Source organism: Eucalyptus grandis, chromosome 8 (assembly GCF_016545825.1).
Source record: "Eucalyptus grandis isolate ANBG69807.140 chromosome 8, ASM1654582v1, whole genome shotgun sequence".
Lineage (NCBI taxonomy): Eukaryota > Viridiplantae > Streptophyta > Magnoliopsida > Myrtales > Myrtaceae > Eucalyptus > Eucalyptus grandis.
In genome coordinates, this window is record NC_052619.1 from 74,191,990 (window position 1) to 74,208,483 (window position 16,494).

The following is a 16,494-nucleotide window of genomic DNA, read 5'->3' on the forward strand; positions in this document are numbered from 1 at the left end:
AGTCGATAGTCTCGATTGAAAATTCCACCATAAGAGGATGTGTCTTTCCTAGATGCAAAATTGAGAATTGAAATGAAACGTGACCCTATTTTGGACAAATCAACCTTCTAGATTTTTAGTTTGGTGGGCACATGAATGCAAGTGAGAGAATAGGGTAGGAAGTGATTAAGGGAATGATTAAACATGATTTACTAATGAATTTTTTGATGAGGATTCAGAATTTACGCTTAAGAAGAGAAGAAAAAGAAGAAAAGAGGGGGAATTATTGAATTAAAAATTGGGTTTTTCCGACCATCCGGATCCCAATCACGTCTCCCCACGCCTTCATTGCCACATGCCATTCTCTCTCCTCTCTCTCTCTCTCTCTCTATAATCTGCAGAGTCTGCATCAGCACCAGACAAAAGACACCATGAAAATGCAGTGGACTCATTTATAACCATACCCTCTCTCCCTCTCCCTCCATCTCTCTCTCCGTCTGTAGCAGAAAGCTGGCGGCTTGCTCGCGTGCTTCTGTTGTCCTGACCCAAGAGTTTAAAGGCAGTCAAACCCAGCTCGACCTTGGCGTGCCTACCCGGTTGTCCGCTGAATGTAAACGGCTGCCGGTGCTGCTCCTTTTTTTCTGCTCAGCCTCGCCCTCTGTTCGATCAGCTGATCGAGTACTCGAGGTGGGTTCACGTTTGCTTTCTCGTTCCGTGTTTTATCATGCTCGCTCCCCCTCCCTGCTTTGCTTTACGTATCTGGTCTCGTCGACCCCCTGTCCAAACAGAGCATGATTTGAGCATATTTGGTGATTGCGATCGCCTCTTGACTGAAAAGTTCCCCGTCTTGCCTGCTCGAAATGGCGGTGGATGGATCATTCTTGACGTGCCTTCTTTATTCGGAAAACCCGGATCGTGCCTCGCGCAATCGGTATATCCCATTCGCGCGGTCTGAATCATTTGCTTTTCCAGGTCGCTGTCATAAAAAAAGGAGGCCTTTTTAGTCACCGCCCGCTTTGCCAAGGAAAGACTCTGGATATTGGTTTGAGGGGGGACGATGGAGCGGGAGAACCGTGCGAACAATGGCGAAGATGAGCGCGATGTCGAGAGCGAGGGACTGCTGGATGGGAAGGAGATCGAGAGGAACTGGTCCGGCATATCGGAGAAGAACATGACCTTCAGGGAGCCCCTTCTCGTCAAGAGGGTCAATACCACCTCCCAGATTGCCATCGTCGGCTCCAATGTTTGCCCCATCGAGAGCCTTGACTACGAGTATGCCGTTTCTCCTTTTACTATTCAAGTCGCACTGGCATGTCTGCTGTGTTCGTTCATGTCCTTTTTCGGGTCATTCATGTTACCGCCAATCACTTGGTTTGAATTACGATAGGTGGCTCGCCTCTAGGGATGTAAACTAGATGGGTCGAGTTGACAAAGTTTGCTACTTGAACTCGAGTCAACTCGGGAGTTCGATGCTCGAGATTTGACTCGAGCTTCATCGAACCTTGTATTTTGTGCTCAAGCTTGACTGAGACATACTCTATATACGCCAGACCAAATCGGATCAATTCACTTGTAATGTTGTTATAGTAAGATTTAGAGAACGAGGCTCAGACTCTATGAAAACTTTAATCTAGAGAAATCTTCATGAGAAGAACATTTCTAAATCTACGTCATGCACTTGCGAGCAATCAAATTTTGTAATGGACAATGTCAAAACCTATCGCTTTGCATTCGAGCGATGTCCAATTGTAGGAGGCTTTGACAAAAATAATAAAAAATTCAGACTTCAAGCCTCCAAGAAATTGACTTGCATCTCTTTCCTTACAAATTAGATGCACAGATAAAATTTTGAATATGAGAAAGGCAGGAATTTTAAAAAATAGCATATGCATGCACCAGTATTCTTGTGTTCCAAGAACTTTTGAGGTCCCCATGTTGTTCCTCTACTTACCGCAATTGCAATTATTGATTATAAACTGTACACGAAACTCCATTCTTGTGTGAGGGAGATAACAGAAGCTGCATTCATCTTGTGGTTCCCACCAATGAATGTTGGAAATTAGGATGCGAAACTGTAAATGGGGAAAGTTTAGGTTTGATTTCTCTTCGATGATCTTTTTGGAAATGTGGTTGGCAGAGATTCCAAAATACTGAAATCCACTCCTCAGCTATATTGCTTCTCTTTTTTCCTAATGACAGGATTGTTGAAAATGAGTTATTTAAGCAGGACTGGAGGTCAAGGAAGAAAATTCAAATATTTCAGTACATTCTGCTCAAATGGGCCTTCGCACTTATCATAGGTCTAGGTACTGGATTAGTTGGCTTCTTCAACAATATTGCAGTCGAGAACATAGCTGGGTACAAGCTGCTACTAGCTACCGATCTCATGTCTAAGGATAGGTAAGCATGTTTTTCTTACGCTCTTTCTGTGCATCTCTATTCTTGTTTTTCTTTCTTTCTTCTTGGGGTGGGGCTTGCATCTTTATCATCTCTCCAAGCATGTATCTAAGCATGTAGTGGCAATAAAAATGGAGTGGACATTTCTTTGTGGGCCATTTAGCCAGACTAACATACCCAAATCTACTATGTCCTTGTTTTGACAATGGAAACTCAACTTGGTTGTGGTCAATTCTGTATATGTATGCTTTAGGTTCTAAGGTACAAGCTTTACAAAATATTGCAATATCCTGAGTGCTTTGGTTTTATTGTTGTCCGTCCTAGATTTGTAGACCACCCAACTTTTGAAGTTCCACCGTGGTCCCCCAAAGACTTGTGCACAGCCCTTACCCACTCGTGATCACGCTTGCTAATATGTTCCTGTGCTCAGATAGCGATAGTGGTTGAGCCTTCAGTCCTACACCACCTCCATATTGCTTGGAACCTACCGTCTTACTTTCGTCATTTCTTCAAGAATAACCTTAGAATCCTTATTCCATGCTTGGTTAATGCACATCTTGCTTCTTTGTTGCCCAAAATCGCTATCCTAAAGCATAGCCACCATAATCACATATGTGGTGACTTAGGCATTCAGACACAATCTAAATTATATAGCATGCGATCTTATTGCACTGCTTAATATTCCTCTTGGCACTCTAGACTCATGTTTTCAGCTCAAAACATGCTGCTCTTAAGAACTTCAAAAATCCTGTTCTAGTCTCTGATATCATTTCAGAGTTGGGCCCACATACTGGAAAAACTAGATGGAGGTGTGCATCTGACATCCAACATCGTCAAGCAGTAGCAAAGCTAAAATTGCACCGCCTGTATCTGCCCTATATTCCTCTCCGGTCTATGATTTTTTATTATATATGTTCACCTCGTTTTGTCTGTTTTCAATGGTTCTTTTGTCTCCTATTTAAAGTGTTTAAGGTTCAAGATCAAGACTGATGCCATGCACCAATTATTATTTTCAGAAGATCAGCCTTCAAATTGTATTATCTGTGACTGATTGTTCTCTGATAGAACTATTTCTTCATTGTGCTTGTCCTACATTAGTACCTCCGTTCTTAAAAATGGGTTGCTCTGATTGTATTGACCACGGTACTTTGGGTCTGCCTGCTTTAATATGTTGCAAGATTTTTTGTAGCATTAATTAATTTGCTTGAATCTCTTTACTCTGACCACCGACTAATACCTTTTCCATGGGTGCATATGCTTGTGTGCGAATGTGCATTTCTATGGTGCGTGCAGGTGTTGGTGCCTTACTATGTGTGTCTGCTCCCTCCTTTACCAAGTGTGATGTGATACTGGTTTCAGTGCAGATATTTTGCAGCTTTTGCTGCATTTGCTGGTTGTAATGTGGTGTTGGCAATAGCTGCTGGTGCCCTTTGTGCTTTCATTGCTCCAGCTGCTGCGGGTTCTGGGATTCCTGAGGTTAAAGCCTACCTCAATGGCATCGATGCATATTCCATCTTAGCTCCTAGTACCCTTTTTGTCAAGGTAAGAACTAAGAAGTAATACTTGATTTGCATAATGGAAGTCTTCATCTGCTTATTCCAAATTGGACTTTTTCAAATAGGTGAATGCAACGAGATGCATTTATCTAGAATATGATCATTGTTAATGATACTTTTTCTGTCTTTCTTTGTTAGCTGTTCAGCACCTTAACTGGTATGTTTTTGTCTGGCATCAGAATGAAGACTATATCATGATCTGGTTTTACGGTGTCAAGTAGAATGATAGGAGTGGAAACAGATTGTCATAGCCGATATCCAAAATAAGCTATATAATGAATACTGATTGCTCAGAACATGTCGATTTGCTTTGCATATTATTTCTTTTTTACTTGGTCACTTAGTCTCTTGAAAAAAAAAATCTGTGTAGTAGTCTGTCCACAACATTCTGCATGTCCTTCCTCAGTGTGATATCAATTTGACTGTTTGACCACCTTGTTCACTGCACATGTTGGAGAGCAAATACGAGTTTATTGTGTGATCTTGAGTAGCCAGGAAATTATGCAACTTATTATGGTTTAGTAACAACAATTGCATTGCATTTTTCTGTCGTCATGTTGTCTTGGAATGATTATCTATCCTCCAGTTTTGACACCTATTAACAATTTCTCAGATATTTGGCTCCATCCTTGGTGTCTCTGCTGGATTTGTCGTGGGTAAAGAAGGGCCTATGGTGCACACAGGTGCTTGTATAGCCTCTATACTTGGACAAGGGGGGTCTCGTAGATATCATTTGACTTGGAAATGGTTGAGATACTTCAAAAATGACCGAGATAGGCGAGATCTGATTACTTGTGGAGCTGCTGCTGGTGTGGCCGCTGCATTTCGTGCTCCAGTTGGTGGTGTCCTCTTTGCCCTGGAAGAGGCAGCTTCATGGTCTCTCTCTCTCTCTTTCTCTCTCGCAGAGCAGAGTTATTGTCGGGAACTCTCAAAACTGCGCACGTTAGCGAGATTTTCTTTTGCTAGCCTCTAGTGAGATTTACATGGCATTTTAAATGGAACATAAAAAATCATTCATAGGAGAACTCTTCAATGATATCGTTATATACTTTTTTATCCTGCGGGTTCCTTAAGTGAAATTATTGTTCCTGTCAGTCAACAATTTTTGTGATGTTTAGTACAAGCACTTGATGATAAACACTTTGTGTTAGAGATCATAGTGGAATGCAAATGTACATGATTAGAATTTTTTAATGTTTTCTTTATAGTTTGACTCAACATTCCCCTCAAACCCCACCCCCCAAAGAAATAAAATAAAGAAAAAGAAAAAAGAAATGCTGGTTTAACCATTATATACTCAATTAGGTTGCTAATTGGATGAATGGATAACATGGAATGTAAGGGCTTCACCTCACCTTTAGCTAGAAAACTTGTCATTGCATGGATTACTTTATATCTTTGGATAGATTGAGCAGATTCTTTCATCAAATGGTCTAAGCTGTGGCTACTAGAAGTTTCTGATGAGCCTTCTTCTTGTTCGTTGTTCAGGTGGCGAAGTGCTCTTCTTTGGAGAACATTTTTCACGACTGCAGTGGTTGCTATAGTGTTAAGAGCTTTCATTGAGTACTGTAGTACAGGAAATTGTGGGCTATTTGGCCAAGGTGGTCTTATAATGTACGACGTCAGTTCAGCCCAGGCATCATATTCTGGTGCAGATATACTAGCAGTTATACTCTTAGGAGTTATTGGAGGCATCTTGGGGAGTCTCTACAATTTTCTTATAGACAAGGTCCTAAGAATTTACAGCATCATTAATGAGTAAGTCCTATCTAACTTATTTGGTTTGGTTTGCTTATTTATTAGCTTACTAGGAACGTATTGTAAAAGTTGTCACTCTTCACAGAAAGGCATTCTCAGTTGGAGGGCATTATAATACAGAGAATACTCATGTTTATCTAACTTGTTTGGTTTTCTTTGCTTATGTATTATAGCTCCCTAGGTACATAGAGTAATAATTTTCTCTTGTACAATAAGGCATTCTAGGTAACAGTGAGTAGAGGGTTCTATAATACAAAGAAAAGTGATGTTTAATATCCTACATGGTGTTATGAACACTGCAGGCGGGGTGCTTCTTTCAAGATCTTGCTTGTTATCTCCATTTCCCTCTTGACTTCATGCTGTGCTTTTGGCCTTCCATGGCTTGCCCAGTGCCAAGCCTGCCCTACCGATTCATCAGTGAGCTGTCCAACTGTTGGAGAATCTGGCAACTATGAGAGTTTCCAGTGCGCATCAGGCTACTACAATGATCTTGCTTCCCTCTTTTTGAATACCAATGACGATGCTATCCGCAACCTGTTCAGCACTAGCACCAAAAAAGAATTTAATATATCCAGTCTGTTAATTTTCTTTGTTGCCATCTACTTTCTTGGCATCATAACTTATGGTATCGCCATTCCTTCTGGTCTTTTTATTCCTGTTATACTTGCTGGTGCCTGTTACGGTCGTCTTGTTGGGAGACTTTTTGAATCTGTCTCAGAACTTGACACCGGTCTCTATGCCCTCCTTGGTGCTGCATCATTCCTCGGTGGCACAATGAGGATGACTGTCTCACTTTGTGTTATATTACTTGAGCTCACAAACGACCTCTTGCTTCTTCCCCTTGTTATGCTGGTTCTTCTTGTCTCCAAAACAGTGGCAGATAGCTTCAACAAAGGCGTTTATGATCAGATAGTGAAACTTAAAGGCTTGCCTTACATGGAGGCCCATGCAGAACCTTATATGAGGCAACTGGTTGCACGCGATGTAGTTACTGGACCAATAGTTATGTTCTCGGGCATCGAGAAGGTAGGGACCATACTGCATGCTTTGAGGACTACTGGCCATAATGGGTTTCCTGTGATAGATGAACCACCGTTCTCAGAGTCTGCAGAACTTTGCGGAATTGTTTTGAGGTCTCATTTGCTTGTGCTGCTCAAGGGGAAGAATTTTTCGAGGGAAAGGGTGATTAGTGGGGAAGAGGTCTTACAAAAGTATGCTGCTTTTGATTTTGCCAAGCCAGGGTCTGGAAAGGGGATCAAGTTGGAGGATTTAGATATTGATGATGAAGAGATGGACCTGTACATTGATCTCCACCCTGTTACAAATGCATCCCCGTATACAGTGGTCGAGACGATGTCGCTTGCCAAAGCTGCGATACTCTTTCGTCAACTTGGTCTGAGGCACATGTGTGTGGTACCGAAGAGTCAAGGGGTAAGATCCATACAATTTTCTCTTTTCTATTTACTTTACTGTTTAACGGGTCTTAACTCATGAAGCTGGGCCTGTCATATCTTCTGCTGTAGAATGACATTTAGGATTTTTATGCTTGTTGGTCAATTATCTTAGTCTCGCGTACTGAAATTGGAAAGTGATTGCTTTAGTTTAGCTCTAATTGGGCAAGGTGCTTGTCATATCTCTAAGTGGCCATTTCTCCATGGTGAAACAATCTTTTCTTCACTCGTGCTATAAACCATGTCTCACCAGTTTTTGCTGCTCTTTGTCTATTGCCGGTTTTGCAAAGAACATCAAACAGCTAGTGATTTGCTTATCAGAACAAAAACTCACGGTAATCACTCTAAATCTTTGCAGAGGCCTCCAATTGTTGGAATTTTGACGCGTCATGACTTCATGCCAGAGCACATTCTGGGACTTTATCCTCATATCAAGCCACACAAAAGATTTTGAATGAACATTCTTTTTGGTAGTGGTGGATTGAGATCAGTATAAAAGGAGCTTTTGTTGAAGGAACCTCGGTTTCCTATGAGTGGAGTTTCCAACAGGATAACAAGAGTGACTTAGCAACAGAAGTGGAAGCTGGTTTTGCAGTCAGAATACAGATCATACCTTTCAGACACCTTGTCCAGTCTTATGTACATTTTCAGGTGTGGATAAATTTTATCCGCAAGGCTGTTATTGCAGGCATTAAGAATTGATTTTGTTCGAGCGAGTGAAAAAAAAAAACCAATCCAGCCTATATATATTTTTTCCCCTTCCATTTACCTCTTTCGACTTTGGGAACTATGGTATTCTGCCAGTTAATTTCTCTTGTCCTTTTGTATAGACGATACAAACTCCTTTTATACATGAATGGATTAGCATTTTGTATATGCCTGGTCAGTGGCCACCTTATATTTGCGCAACAACATTTGGCTAATATTGCAGACGGTTTTTCATTTATGTGTATATATTTTAGATTTAGGGTGTTCATTGTACTCAACTGCTGCATTTAGCCTGATCGTTGCTTTCCCTGTGCACGGTCTGTTTTAACCATTTACTTGCTTGTTTCAGTTGTTTGCTATAAGCATCGCATGGGGACTTTTCACGCTTGCATGGTTGGATTGCCAATTCATACCAATGTTTGGTAACCGAAATTAATCTCCATGCAAATGGATTAGTTGCCAATCCACTGTGGAATAACGCTGGTGATTTCCACTCACGTTGCTCATCTAAAGAGCAAAAGGAGATGCGGTGATTAGATAATCTGAGCCTTTCTCTGCTCATCGAAAGACAAGGAGCAAAGAACTGCAAAAGCTATCACCTGGCCACTTTAACTCCTCTGGTGTATGGAGATAGTCCAAAATCCTCCATGAATTGTCTTGATCAAAATAGAAAACTTTCTTATCAAATATAATTTCTATCCCTATATACACATGACGTCTCAAACCAATGCAGCCAAATCTCCTCCAGGGAGAACCGCCTCACAAGTAACCAATTGACTTAAATTGAAAAAGCCGTCTTCAAATTCTCAACATTATACAGCACGCAACTTCTCACCCCGAATAAAAGGTGCTGGAAGAACCATTCTTCCATCCATCAAATCAGGACAGAATAATAGAAAGGATTCAGTTTTTGTATCCAAGCCTAGAACAGAATCATCAGTTGGACAGTTAAATTTGTTTCTATGACATGGAAAGTTTAGGCAAAAGCACTTTAAGGTGAAGCGATGGCTGTAACTCATGATATCAACAACTTGTATGATATGTTTGGTCACGTGAAGGAACTGTGGACATGATAGGAATGACCATCCCATAAATTCGTAATCACAAGTAGAAATCTTCAACCATTGTACGAGAATCTTGGCGAGAACTAGAATGTTCACACCATCTTCAATCTACTAGGAATCAATCTTCAGGCAAGACGAATGTCAACATATTCACAACAAAAGAATGACTCCTACAATGGCACAATACAAAAGCAAGAAAATCCAAGATGACCTAGAGTGAGGAAACATCACAAATTTCTGCTTTCCACTAAATATATTTACAGTCAAATCTACAATAAGCTTAAGAGCTGATAAGAAACCACATATCAAGGTTAGAAGAAGCACGAGAATACCCTTGTTTTCCATTTGTTCCTGAGTATCCAGGATTGTTTCCATTTCTGATCTGCAAATAGCATTTATCCTATTATCAGTCAATGGCAAAATGCATCATGCGAAATTTTGTAATATGCCACAAATCATCTTCATCAACTTCATGTTTGTTTCACAAGTAGTGCAGTATCCGAGACACTAGTATTTGCTATATGTGAATTCAATAAGTATATCAGATAGAGAATCTATTTTGTAATGGTTGGCTCACTGCAATTGCATCTTTCATAAACTATATCCAGGGGAAAAATTTTAGAAACAAAAGCATTATTTTTGTAAAAACTAGCTTGGTACTGAACACAGTATTGTGATGAGCAACCAATTTTGGTTGGTTGGGATTTTCAGCACATGGACTGAGAATGCCAACACTGCCTTCCCCATCCAACCATAGCTTGCATCAGTATTCATCTTGCAACCAATTTTCCACCTGTCTTCCTAGACAGTATCTACTCAATTCATCTTAACCAGCATGGCCAGTGAAATTACAATCCTAGCAAAGTCATTACAAACTTTCATTATATATATGATGCACATAATGTAACTTTAGACTGAACATAAATGAAAAGGAATCACATTTAAACACAATGATTGAACAATAAAATTCTAGGACAATCAGAAGTCCTAAATCAGCTTAAAAATGTGGGCACTGACAACAAGTAATAGATGTACTCAGAGCCCCATGCAGGAATGACGGCAGATGGAAGATTGGAGGAAAGATCACGTGTTTAGGTGCATACATGCATGTGAACTGATGTCAATCCATGTGCCAATGTCAAAACAGAAGCTAGATACATGCAGCAGAACATGACCATTATCATTGAGCTAGTCTCAGACCGAGAATTACCTGAGAATTGTATTTTCACTATTCAGAATATCAATTTGTGTGGAAACAAGTGACTTCCACAGAACCAAATCAGATAAGTCTTTACCCTGAAAAAAGCCCAGAAACCATGTCAAAAATCACACACCTCCTATATGACTCCTAGAGAGCACTAACAGATACGATACGTACAATAGCACCCCTGTTGTCAAGAAGATCTGCTATATCCAATCTTATCTTCTCCAGCAGCTTGGCGTTCTCAGCAATTTCTTCGTCCATTTCTTTGAATAGACCACTATACTTAAAATTTAATTCTTCCAAGTACCGCTCCAGAATGGATAAGTTTACATCCAGCGACCGCACCTTTTGCATCAATATCTTAAGAACACTGTCCCCTGGCAATCTTTCTACTGGCTGTGGTTGTGTATCACCAATTTGATCATCTGACTTACTCTTTGAAACATCAAGCTTCTGCTTAGAATCTTCATGTGCAGCTCCCAAGGAAGATTCTGTAAATTGATTGTGATGAGGCCCATCACTTTGAGAGGGCACTGGTTGGGAAAAGACTGACTTCTCATCTCCTGACTCGTCTGAAGTATACAGATCATCTTGGACAGAGATCAAATCCTCTAGCATGCGCTCAACAGCATCGACGCCATAAACTCTCACATTGCTTAGAGTACAGTAAAACTCTGAACCATAGTGGCTAAGTAAATCTAATTTGAGATATCGCACCCACTTTGGCTCGGATAATCTAAATCTCTGAGATTGTTTAACATTTTTAGCAGTGAACTGGCCAAGATTGACCCATGTCTTCGTTGGATAAACCAGACTACCTTGTGCCTGGAAGTCCTTCACATTGGATGAATGATGCTCAAAGTTGGCTATTTCAACAGTATAAACTAAAGTCTCTTCAGAAAGTTCTATTATCACAAATTTTTCTTCAGCTGAACATGGATTGATCAGATACTTGTCCATATCCTTGCCCAAAATGTTAGATGCACCCTTTGCCTCCTTGTTGAAGGCCAAGACCTTAGCTCCCTTGGAGGCAGATGCATAATCATACTCAGCCCCACCTGCCTCAACCCTATGCATAATGCTTCCAGTTTGGCCACCCATAGTCCTTTCTTTAGGACTAATAACCTTATGTTTAAATTCGTCGAATTTTGGTGGTTCATCACGCACCACCTTATCAACCTTTTGTGCATCTTTGCCCAAACCATCTTGGACACCAGGATTCTTAACTTCAATCTGCTCTTCAGAACTTGCAGCAAAATTTCTAAGTTCTTGTTTAGACACTATCTGACTGCCAGGTACATTTGACCCAACACCTTCACAATGAGCGCTCTTACCATGGAAATCATGACAAATAACAGCACAATGACTTTCAGGTACCAAAGAAAACGTCTTCAGTGATCCCGGCCCAAATTCGGGCAAGCAAACTTTACCATCCGAAATCTCTGATGTGTCTAATCCTGCTCAAGCAATTAAACTTTTAACCAAATGCCAATCTTAAAGCATCAAATATTTGACATAAAGCCATGTTAACCATATAAAGTTAGATGATCTCGACCAACAAGAGAATCTTGTCTGCATGAGCATGACCAGTGATAATATGAACATATGCTAACCTCCAAGAGCATTGCCAAGATTGATGAAAGGACATGAAGCGAAAATCAGCCACTGAAAGGCGACCAGGAGGGATAGCAGCTTATTCAAACCTTTCCTTTGAACAGAATAATAATGCGCAGCACTTCCTTGCAGAAATGCCTCAACTGATCTCTGCATTTCACATTTATCTGAACCCCCTCCCCACTGCAAAAGTAAGCAACCGGTTCTCTCTGGATCAAAAGCACGAAGAACCTTATTTAGACACCATAATTTTCCAGCATAAAAACATCGGACACGAGATGAAACACCAAATTATTCGAGTGTCCCAAAATCTCCACTGTCAGAGCATGAACATGACTTGGGACGACACATAAAACTTGTAGCAACAACCCACTAAGCATTTAAGATTCTTTCCTCAATTTCATGACTACCATGTAACGAAACTCTGACGAGGGGCAACAGGGAACATATTCTTTGATGATTCACAATAGCACAAACAGCCCTTTTCCCTCGAAGTATAAGCGCAGCAACGCACGCAAGCAAGTTCCGAGCTTTCGGATTCGTGAATACGCTACGAGTACAAACGACTGGAAAGGACAAGAAATTTAGGAGAAACTCTCGTCATTCTTTTCAGAACGAACAGGGGCAAGCAAAAGAATTCACCTCAACCCTTTTGCATCGGAAGTTGATTCTTGGTTTTCTTCATCAATTCATGAACTGGGCAATCAAGACGTCGATGGAATCTGCGTCTTTACTCTATAAATTGCAAAGCTCGCACTTTTGCAGAGGGACAAAAAGGGAAGTTTCCGGCAAGCTCTCGGTAAGATACTCATTTTCCTTTTTCTCCTTTTTCATTTCCAAGACATGGTAAATAAAGCACATATTTTTTTACCATATTAGTTTACCATTTTCCTTTATCTAATGTCCCATTATCTAATTCCTTATTCCTTGTCGAAGGGGGAAAAGAGAAGACTTGATCATCACAAGTCCGCGGCAAAAAGGAAGCAAAGTGTATTATTTTAAGAAATAAATAACATTTGATAACAGAAGACTTGGTAGAAAAGATTGAGCATAATTGGGTATTTTTCACATGGACATCCTTTCTTTATCATAATGAGCTCAACCTCCATTTGACATTGCAAGATTACACACATTGTATTTCCCATGCTTGTCTTCTATGCCAGCCTATCATCTAAAGTTTATTTTCATATTATTTTGTTTCATGTTTTTTTTTTTATAATCGCATCGAATAATTTAAAACTTTTAAGGATTGATCTTTTTATATATATATATAAGGATAATTTAAAGACTGCATTGCATGATTATTTGAACAATATTATTTTATACCAATCTCTAACAACCATGACGAGGATTTCTAAATATTGATGTGCACTGAAAAACACTGTGAGGTGTGCAAAAATTAAATTTAAATAAAATAACAAATTTCGCCCTCTTATATTCGCATGCTGGTTTGTATGGGCTAGTATGACAAAAACATATTTGATTTTCACGTTCATCAATAATGATTACATAAGAAAATATCCTTGCTCTCATTTTTCCATAGGAATATAAATTGCAAAAATCATATCGGTGTGTTATTTTTTTCCTTGAAATTCGGAAAAAATATGTCACCGGATAGAGAAATTAACAACTTTGAAAAAACCGTCTCCTTAAAAATGTGAACTTTTCGAAAGGGCGGCGGCGTGCACCTTTCTTCATGGTTTGAGGAAGCTCACAGAAACCTCTCGAAGCTCTCTCTCTTCTCCTGGAATCCGAGAAGCAGCGAAGGCAAGTTCGACTTAGCTTCCGCCTCGGCTTTCAGTTTCAAACCCTCAATTCTATCTCCATAAATTGGCTTTCCTCGATTTGCAAATTCCCACCTTTCCTGAGGAAACTTGGGGTCCAGCTTCTTTCGTGTTGCAGCAATTACCTTGGAGAGTTCAATCAGCATTTGAAAAGATAAAAAAAGGGTATGATCGCAAGCACATCGGCGCTGCTTCTGTGGCGGAGTTGAGCGTCCAAACAGGTGCTCCGCTTGCTCTTATGCTCTTTCCAGTTAGTGCCCACCAAGTGTTCGAAAGATTGCCGATATCGGGTTCTGTTGGATTTTGCGCTCATCGTGTCGAATTCCTTATCCTGTTGATGAATCGATGGATTGCCTGATTGAGTTTTTTTTTTTTAAAAATTTTATTGGGGCATGCTTTGTGGACAAGTTTTCAGCTTGAGGACCATGACTTCCGATGGAATTTTAGTATTTGATACTTCCTCGTGCAATTAAAATGTTGCGTAGTTGATTAGCTGTTTTCTCTGTGTGCAGTCAAAAGAATAATTAATCTTCAATGGACGAGAATGTGGGGTCCTCTTTGCCAAAAGATATCCTTGACCGGTTGTTTGCTTATTCTAAATCCACAAGTCTCATAGACGCCTTAGAAGTTCTTGCAAAAATATCGAGAACTGCAGAAGGGCGTGCGGATCTTGCTTCAAAGAGTGTCCTTGTTATGATACTTGATCTAATTCAAGGACACTTGGAATATTTGAATTCTGAACTTCTGAAATCATCACTGAAGCTTCTGAGGAACCTATGTGCTGGAGATGTTAAAAATCAGGATACCTTCATTGAAAAGAATGGGGTTGGGATCACTTTAACTGTCTTGAGGACTGTGATGGATACTCCTGCCTTAGACAGTGGAGCTGTCAGGATAGCCCTGCAGGTTCTGGCAAATGTCTCGTTGGCTGGAGAGAGACACCAGCAAACTATTTGGGTTCAATTTTTTCCGAAAGAATTTCTCATGCTTGCAAGAATTCGGAGTCAAGACACAGTTGATCCTTTGTGTATGATACTATATACTTGTCAAGATGGGAATCCCATACGCCTGGCAGAGCTGTGTGGAGATAATGGTTTGTCTTTGGTGTCAGAAATTGTTCGGACTGCTTCAATAGGTAAGTTCCATTTTCGCGTTTGCTCCACTTTAGGCCATTTTCTTAAGTTCATTTCCTCCCATTTTGGTTGAACCTAACCACCTTCTTATTTTCACCACATAATGTCATTTTCTCTCTGTTTGACAGTTGGATTTCGAGAAGAATGGTTTAAGTTGCTTCTTTCAGTTATCTGCTTAGAAGAAGCACATTTACCTACTTTATTTGCCAAACTAGCTGTAGCTCCTGCTGATGACAGCAAAGATGTCCGAATGAGCTGTGATGAGTTTTCACCAGAGCAGGCGTTTCTCATTAGCATCCTGTCAGAGATCCTAAATGAGCGACTAAATGATGTCACCGTCTCTAACGAGTTTGCATTATACATTCTTGGATTGTTCAGAAATGCTAGCGGGCTTGTTGATTTTTCCGAAAGGGGCAAGTTAGCTCTCCCTACAGGGTCCTCCCCAATTGATGTCCTTGGTTACGCACTCACCATGCTGAGAGATATTTGTGCACAGCATGGTGCGCGAGGACCCATGGAAAATGCCCAAGATGCAACAGGCACACTTCTCTCCTCAGGTCTTTTGGATTTGCTTCTGAATTTGCTCCGTGAACTTGAGCCTCCCATGGTTATCAGTAAAGCCATTAATCAGGGTCAGCACCAAGGGAATGCAGATTCCAAACAACTGAAAAAATGCCCTTACAAAGGTTTTCGAAGAGACATCGTTGCCGTCATTGGCAACTGTTTGTACTGGAGGAGGAGCGTGCAAGATGAGGTCAGATGCAAGGATGGGATTATTTTGCTTATGCAGCAGTGCGTTGCGGATGAAGATAACCCGTTCTTGAGAGAATGGGGTATTTGGACAGTCAGAAACTTGTTCGAGGGAAATACTGAAAACCAACAAGCAGTTGCTGAATTGGAGCTCCAGGAAACTGTTAATACACCGGAGATTGCAGAACTTGGTCTTCGAGTGGAGTTGGATCAGAAGACTGGAAGACCAAAGCTTGTAAACTCTGCCTGATAATTTTTCCAGAGTCCCACAATCCATGATGTGTTTCTCTAATGTTTTAATTAACAGAAATTTATTCCTTGGTATCCTGGTGGCAAATTTTTCATCGAGGGGAAATCCAGACTAAAGAAATTTCGATGAATTAGCTTGTTCTTATAACGTTTGTTTTGGAAGAGAATTCTCATTTTCACTTGCGAAACTACATTTTCAGAAGAACAGGCGGTGAAATAGACAGTTATTCTCGTTTTCCTTTTCCGTGATAAAAAAAAAGGAAAATTCCAAAAGGGATCCAAAGTGTCTTAATTTTCTCAAATAAGAAACTGAAGTTGACCTTGTTTTAAATAAAGACTTGAGTAATATCATTTTCTTAAATAAGGGCCTGAAGTTGATTTTATTTCAAATAAAAATTTGAAGTGGTTACATTCGTTACAAATAAAGGCTTAAAGTGGTTATGTTCGTTTCAAATAAGAGCGTGAATTTTCAATGATAGTGGTATTTTTTTATTTGTCATTTTCCTTTTTTTCTTTCTTTTTTTTCTAATTCTTTCTTCCTCTTCACTAGTGGTCGACCGGCCATCGGTGATGCCCATAGAGGGCTAGGCAAGGGTCGCCCTTGCTCGATTTGGCAAGAGCCACTTATGTCGGCCACGGGTGAGGGATGGCATCGCTTGGGTGAGGTGACCCTTGCCCAAGGGGAGGCCACCCCTCGCAGAAATCTATGAGGTCGGTCCCCATTAGCCCCAGGCGAGGTCAAACCTTGCTAAATTTAGCGGGGGTGGCCTTGCCCGTGGCTAGTGAGGGCTGGTGAAGCCGACCCTTACTGGCGAGAGTTGTCGAGTCCTCGCTTGGGCCAAGCGGG

The 16,494-nt window shown here is 40.6% G+C and overlaps 3 protein-coding genes across 7 annotated transcripts; 2 read left to right on the top strand and 1 right to left on the bottom strand.

The window, feature by feature from the left end:
* The first annotated feature begins 339 nt into the window (after positions 1 to 339).
* LOC104415957 (chloride channel protein CLC-c) lies at positions 340 to 8,017 on the top strand. 2 transcript variants are annotated; one of them, XM_010027391.3, is made up of 8 exons: positions 340 to 666; positions 952 to 1,251; positions 2,179 to 2,379; positions 3,741 to 3,918; positions 4,546 to 4,808; positions 5,421 to 5,690; positions 5,993 to 7,121; positions 7,500 to 8,017. In XM_010027391.3, the coding sequence occupies exons 2-8, from the start codon at positions 1,037 to 1,039 to the stop codon at positions 7,593 to 7,595; spliced, it is 2,352 nt and encodes a 783-aa protein (XP_010025693.2). In that variant the 5' UTR covers positions 340 to 666; positions 952 to 1,036; the 3' UTR covers positions 7,596 to 8,017. The 2 variants fall into 2 exon arrangements, with proteins under 2 accessions (XP_010025693.2, XP_039157097.1); XM_039301163.1 differs by lacking the exon at positions 340 to 666 and having other exon boundaries at positions 1,116 to 1,251; positions 2,207 to 2,379.
* Positions 8,018 to 8,907: 890 nt separating this feature from the next.
* On the bottom strand, positions 8,908 to 12,567 carry LOC104415956 (SUN domain-containing protein 4). 2 transcript variants are annotated; one of them, XM_010027390.3, is made up of 5 exons: positions 12,374 to 12,567; positions 11,731 to 11,914; positions 10,292 to 11,574; positions 10,124 to 10,209; positions 8,908 to 9,295 (listed from the first exon to the last, which is right to left on the bottom strand). In XM_010027390.3, the coding sequence occupies exons 2-5, from the start codon at positions 11,885 to 11,887 to the stop codon at positions 9,064 to 9,066; spliced, it is 1,758 nt and encodes a 585-aa protein (XP_010025692.2). In that variant the 5' UTR covers positions 11,888 to 11,914; positions 12,374 to 12,567; the 3' UTR covers positions 8,908 to 9,063. The 2 variants fall into 2 exon arrangements, with proteins under 2 accessions (XP_010025692.2, XP_010025691.2); XM_010027389.3 differs by having other exon boundaries at positions 11,731 to 11,940; positions 12,374 to 12,566.
* A 793-nt stretch (positions 12,568 to 13,360) lies between these two features.
* On the top strand, positions 13,361 to 15,826 carry LOC104415955 (ataxin-10). 3 transcript variants are annotated; one of them, XM_010027388.3, is made up of 3 exons: positions 13,361 to 13,498; positions 14,028 to 14,650; positions 14,777 to 15,826. In XM_010027388.3, the coding sequence occupies exons 2-3, from the start codon at positions 14,050 to 14,052 to the stop codon at positions 15,646 to 15,648; spliced, it is 1,473 nt and encodes a 490-aa protein (XP_010025690.2). In that variant the 5' UTR covers positions 13,361 to 13,498; positions 14,028 to 14,049; the 3' UTR covers positions 15,649 to 15,826. The 3 variants fall into 3 exon arrangements, with proteins under 3 accessions (XP_010025690.2, XP_010025685.2, XP_039156968.1); XM_010027383.3 differs by having other exon boundaries at positions 13,392 to 13,736; XM_039301034.1 differs by having other exon boundaries at positions 13,392 to 13,680.
* The last annotated feature ends 668 nt before the right edge of the window (positions 15,827 to 16,494 follow it).

Coding starts and splice junctions, on each gene's coding strand:
- LOC104415957 (XM_010027391.3), top strand. CDS start 1,037: ATGGAGCGGGAGAACCGTGCGAACAATGGCGAAGATGAGCGCGATGTC. Junction 2,380..3,740: donor GATCTCATGTCTAAGGATAG/GTAAGCATGTTT, acceptor GTTTCAGTGCAG/ATATTTTGCAGCTTTTGCTG. Junction 7,122..7,499: donor TGGTACCGAAGAGTCAAGGG/GTAAGATCCATA, acceptor AAATCTTTGCAG/AGGCCTCCAATTGTTGGAAT.
- LOC104415956 (XM_010027390.3), bottom strand. CDS start 11,887: ATGCAGAGATCAGTTGAGGCATTTCTGCAAGGAAGTGCTGCGCATTAT. Junction 10,210..10,291: donor TTGACAACAGGGGTGCTATT/GTACGTATCGTA, acceptor GGCTTTTTTCAG/GGTAAAGACTTATCTGATTT. Junction 9,296..10,123: donor AGTGAAAATACAATTCTCAG/GTAATTCTCGGT, acceptor TGCTATTTGCAG/ATCAGAAATGGAAACAATCC.
- LOC104415955 (XM_010027388.3), top strand. CDS start 14,050: ATGGACGAGAATGTGGGGTCCTCTTTGCCAAAAGATATCCTTGACCGG. Junction 14,651..14,776: donor TGTTCGGACTGCTTCAATAG/GTAAGTTCCATT, acceptor TCTGTTTGACAG/TTGGATTTCGAGAAGAATGG.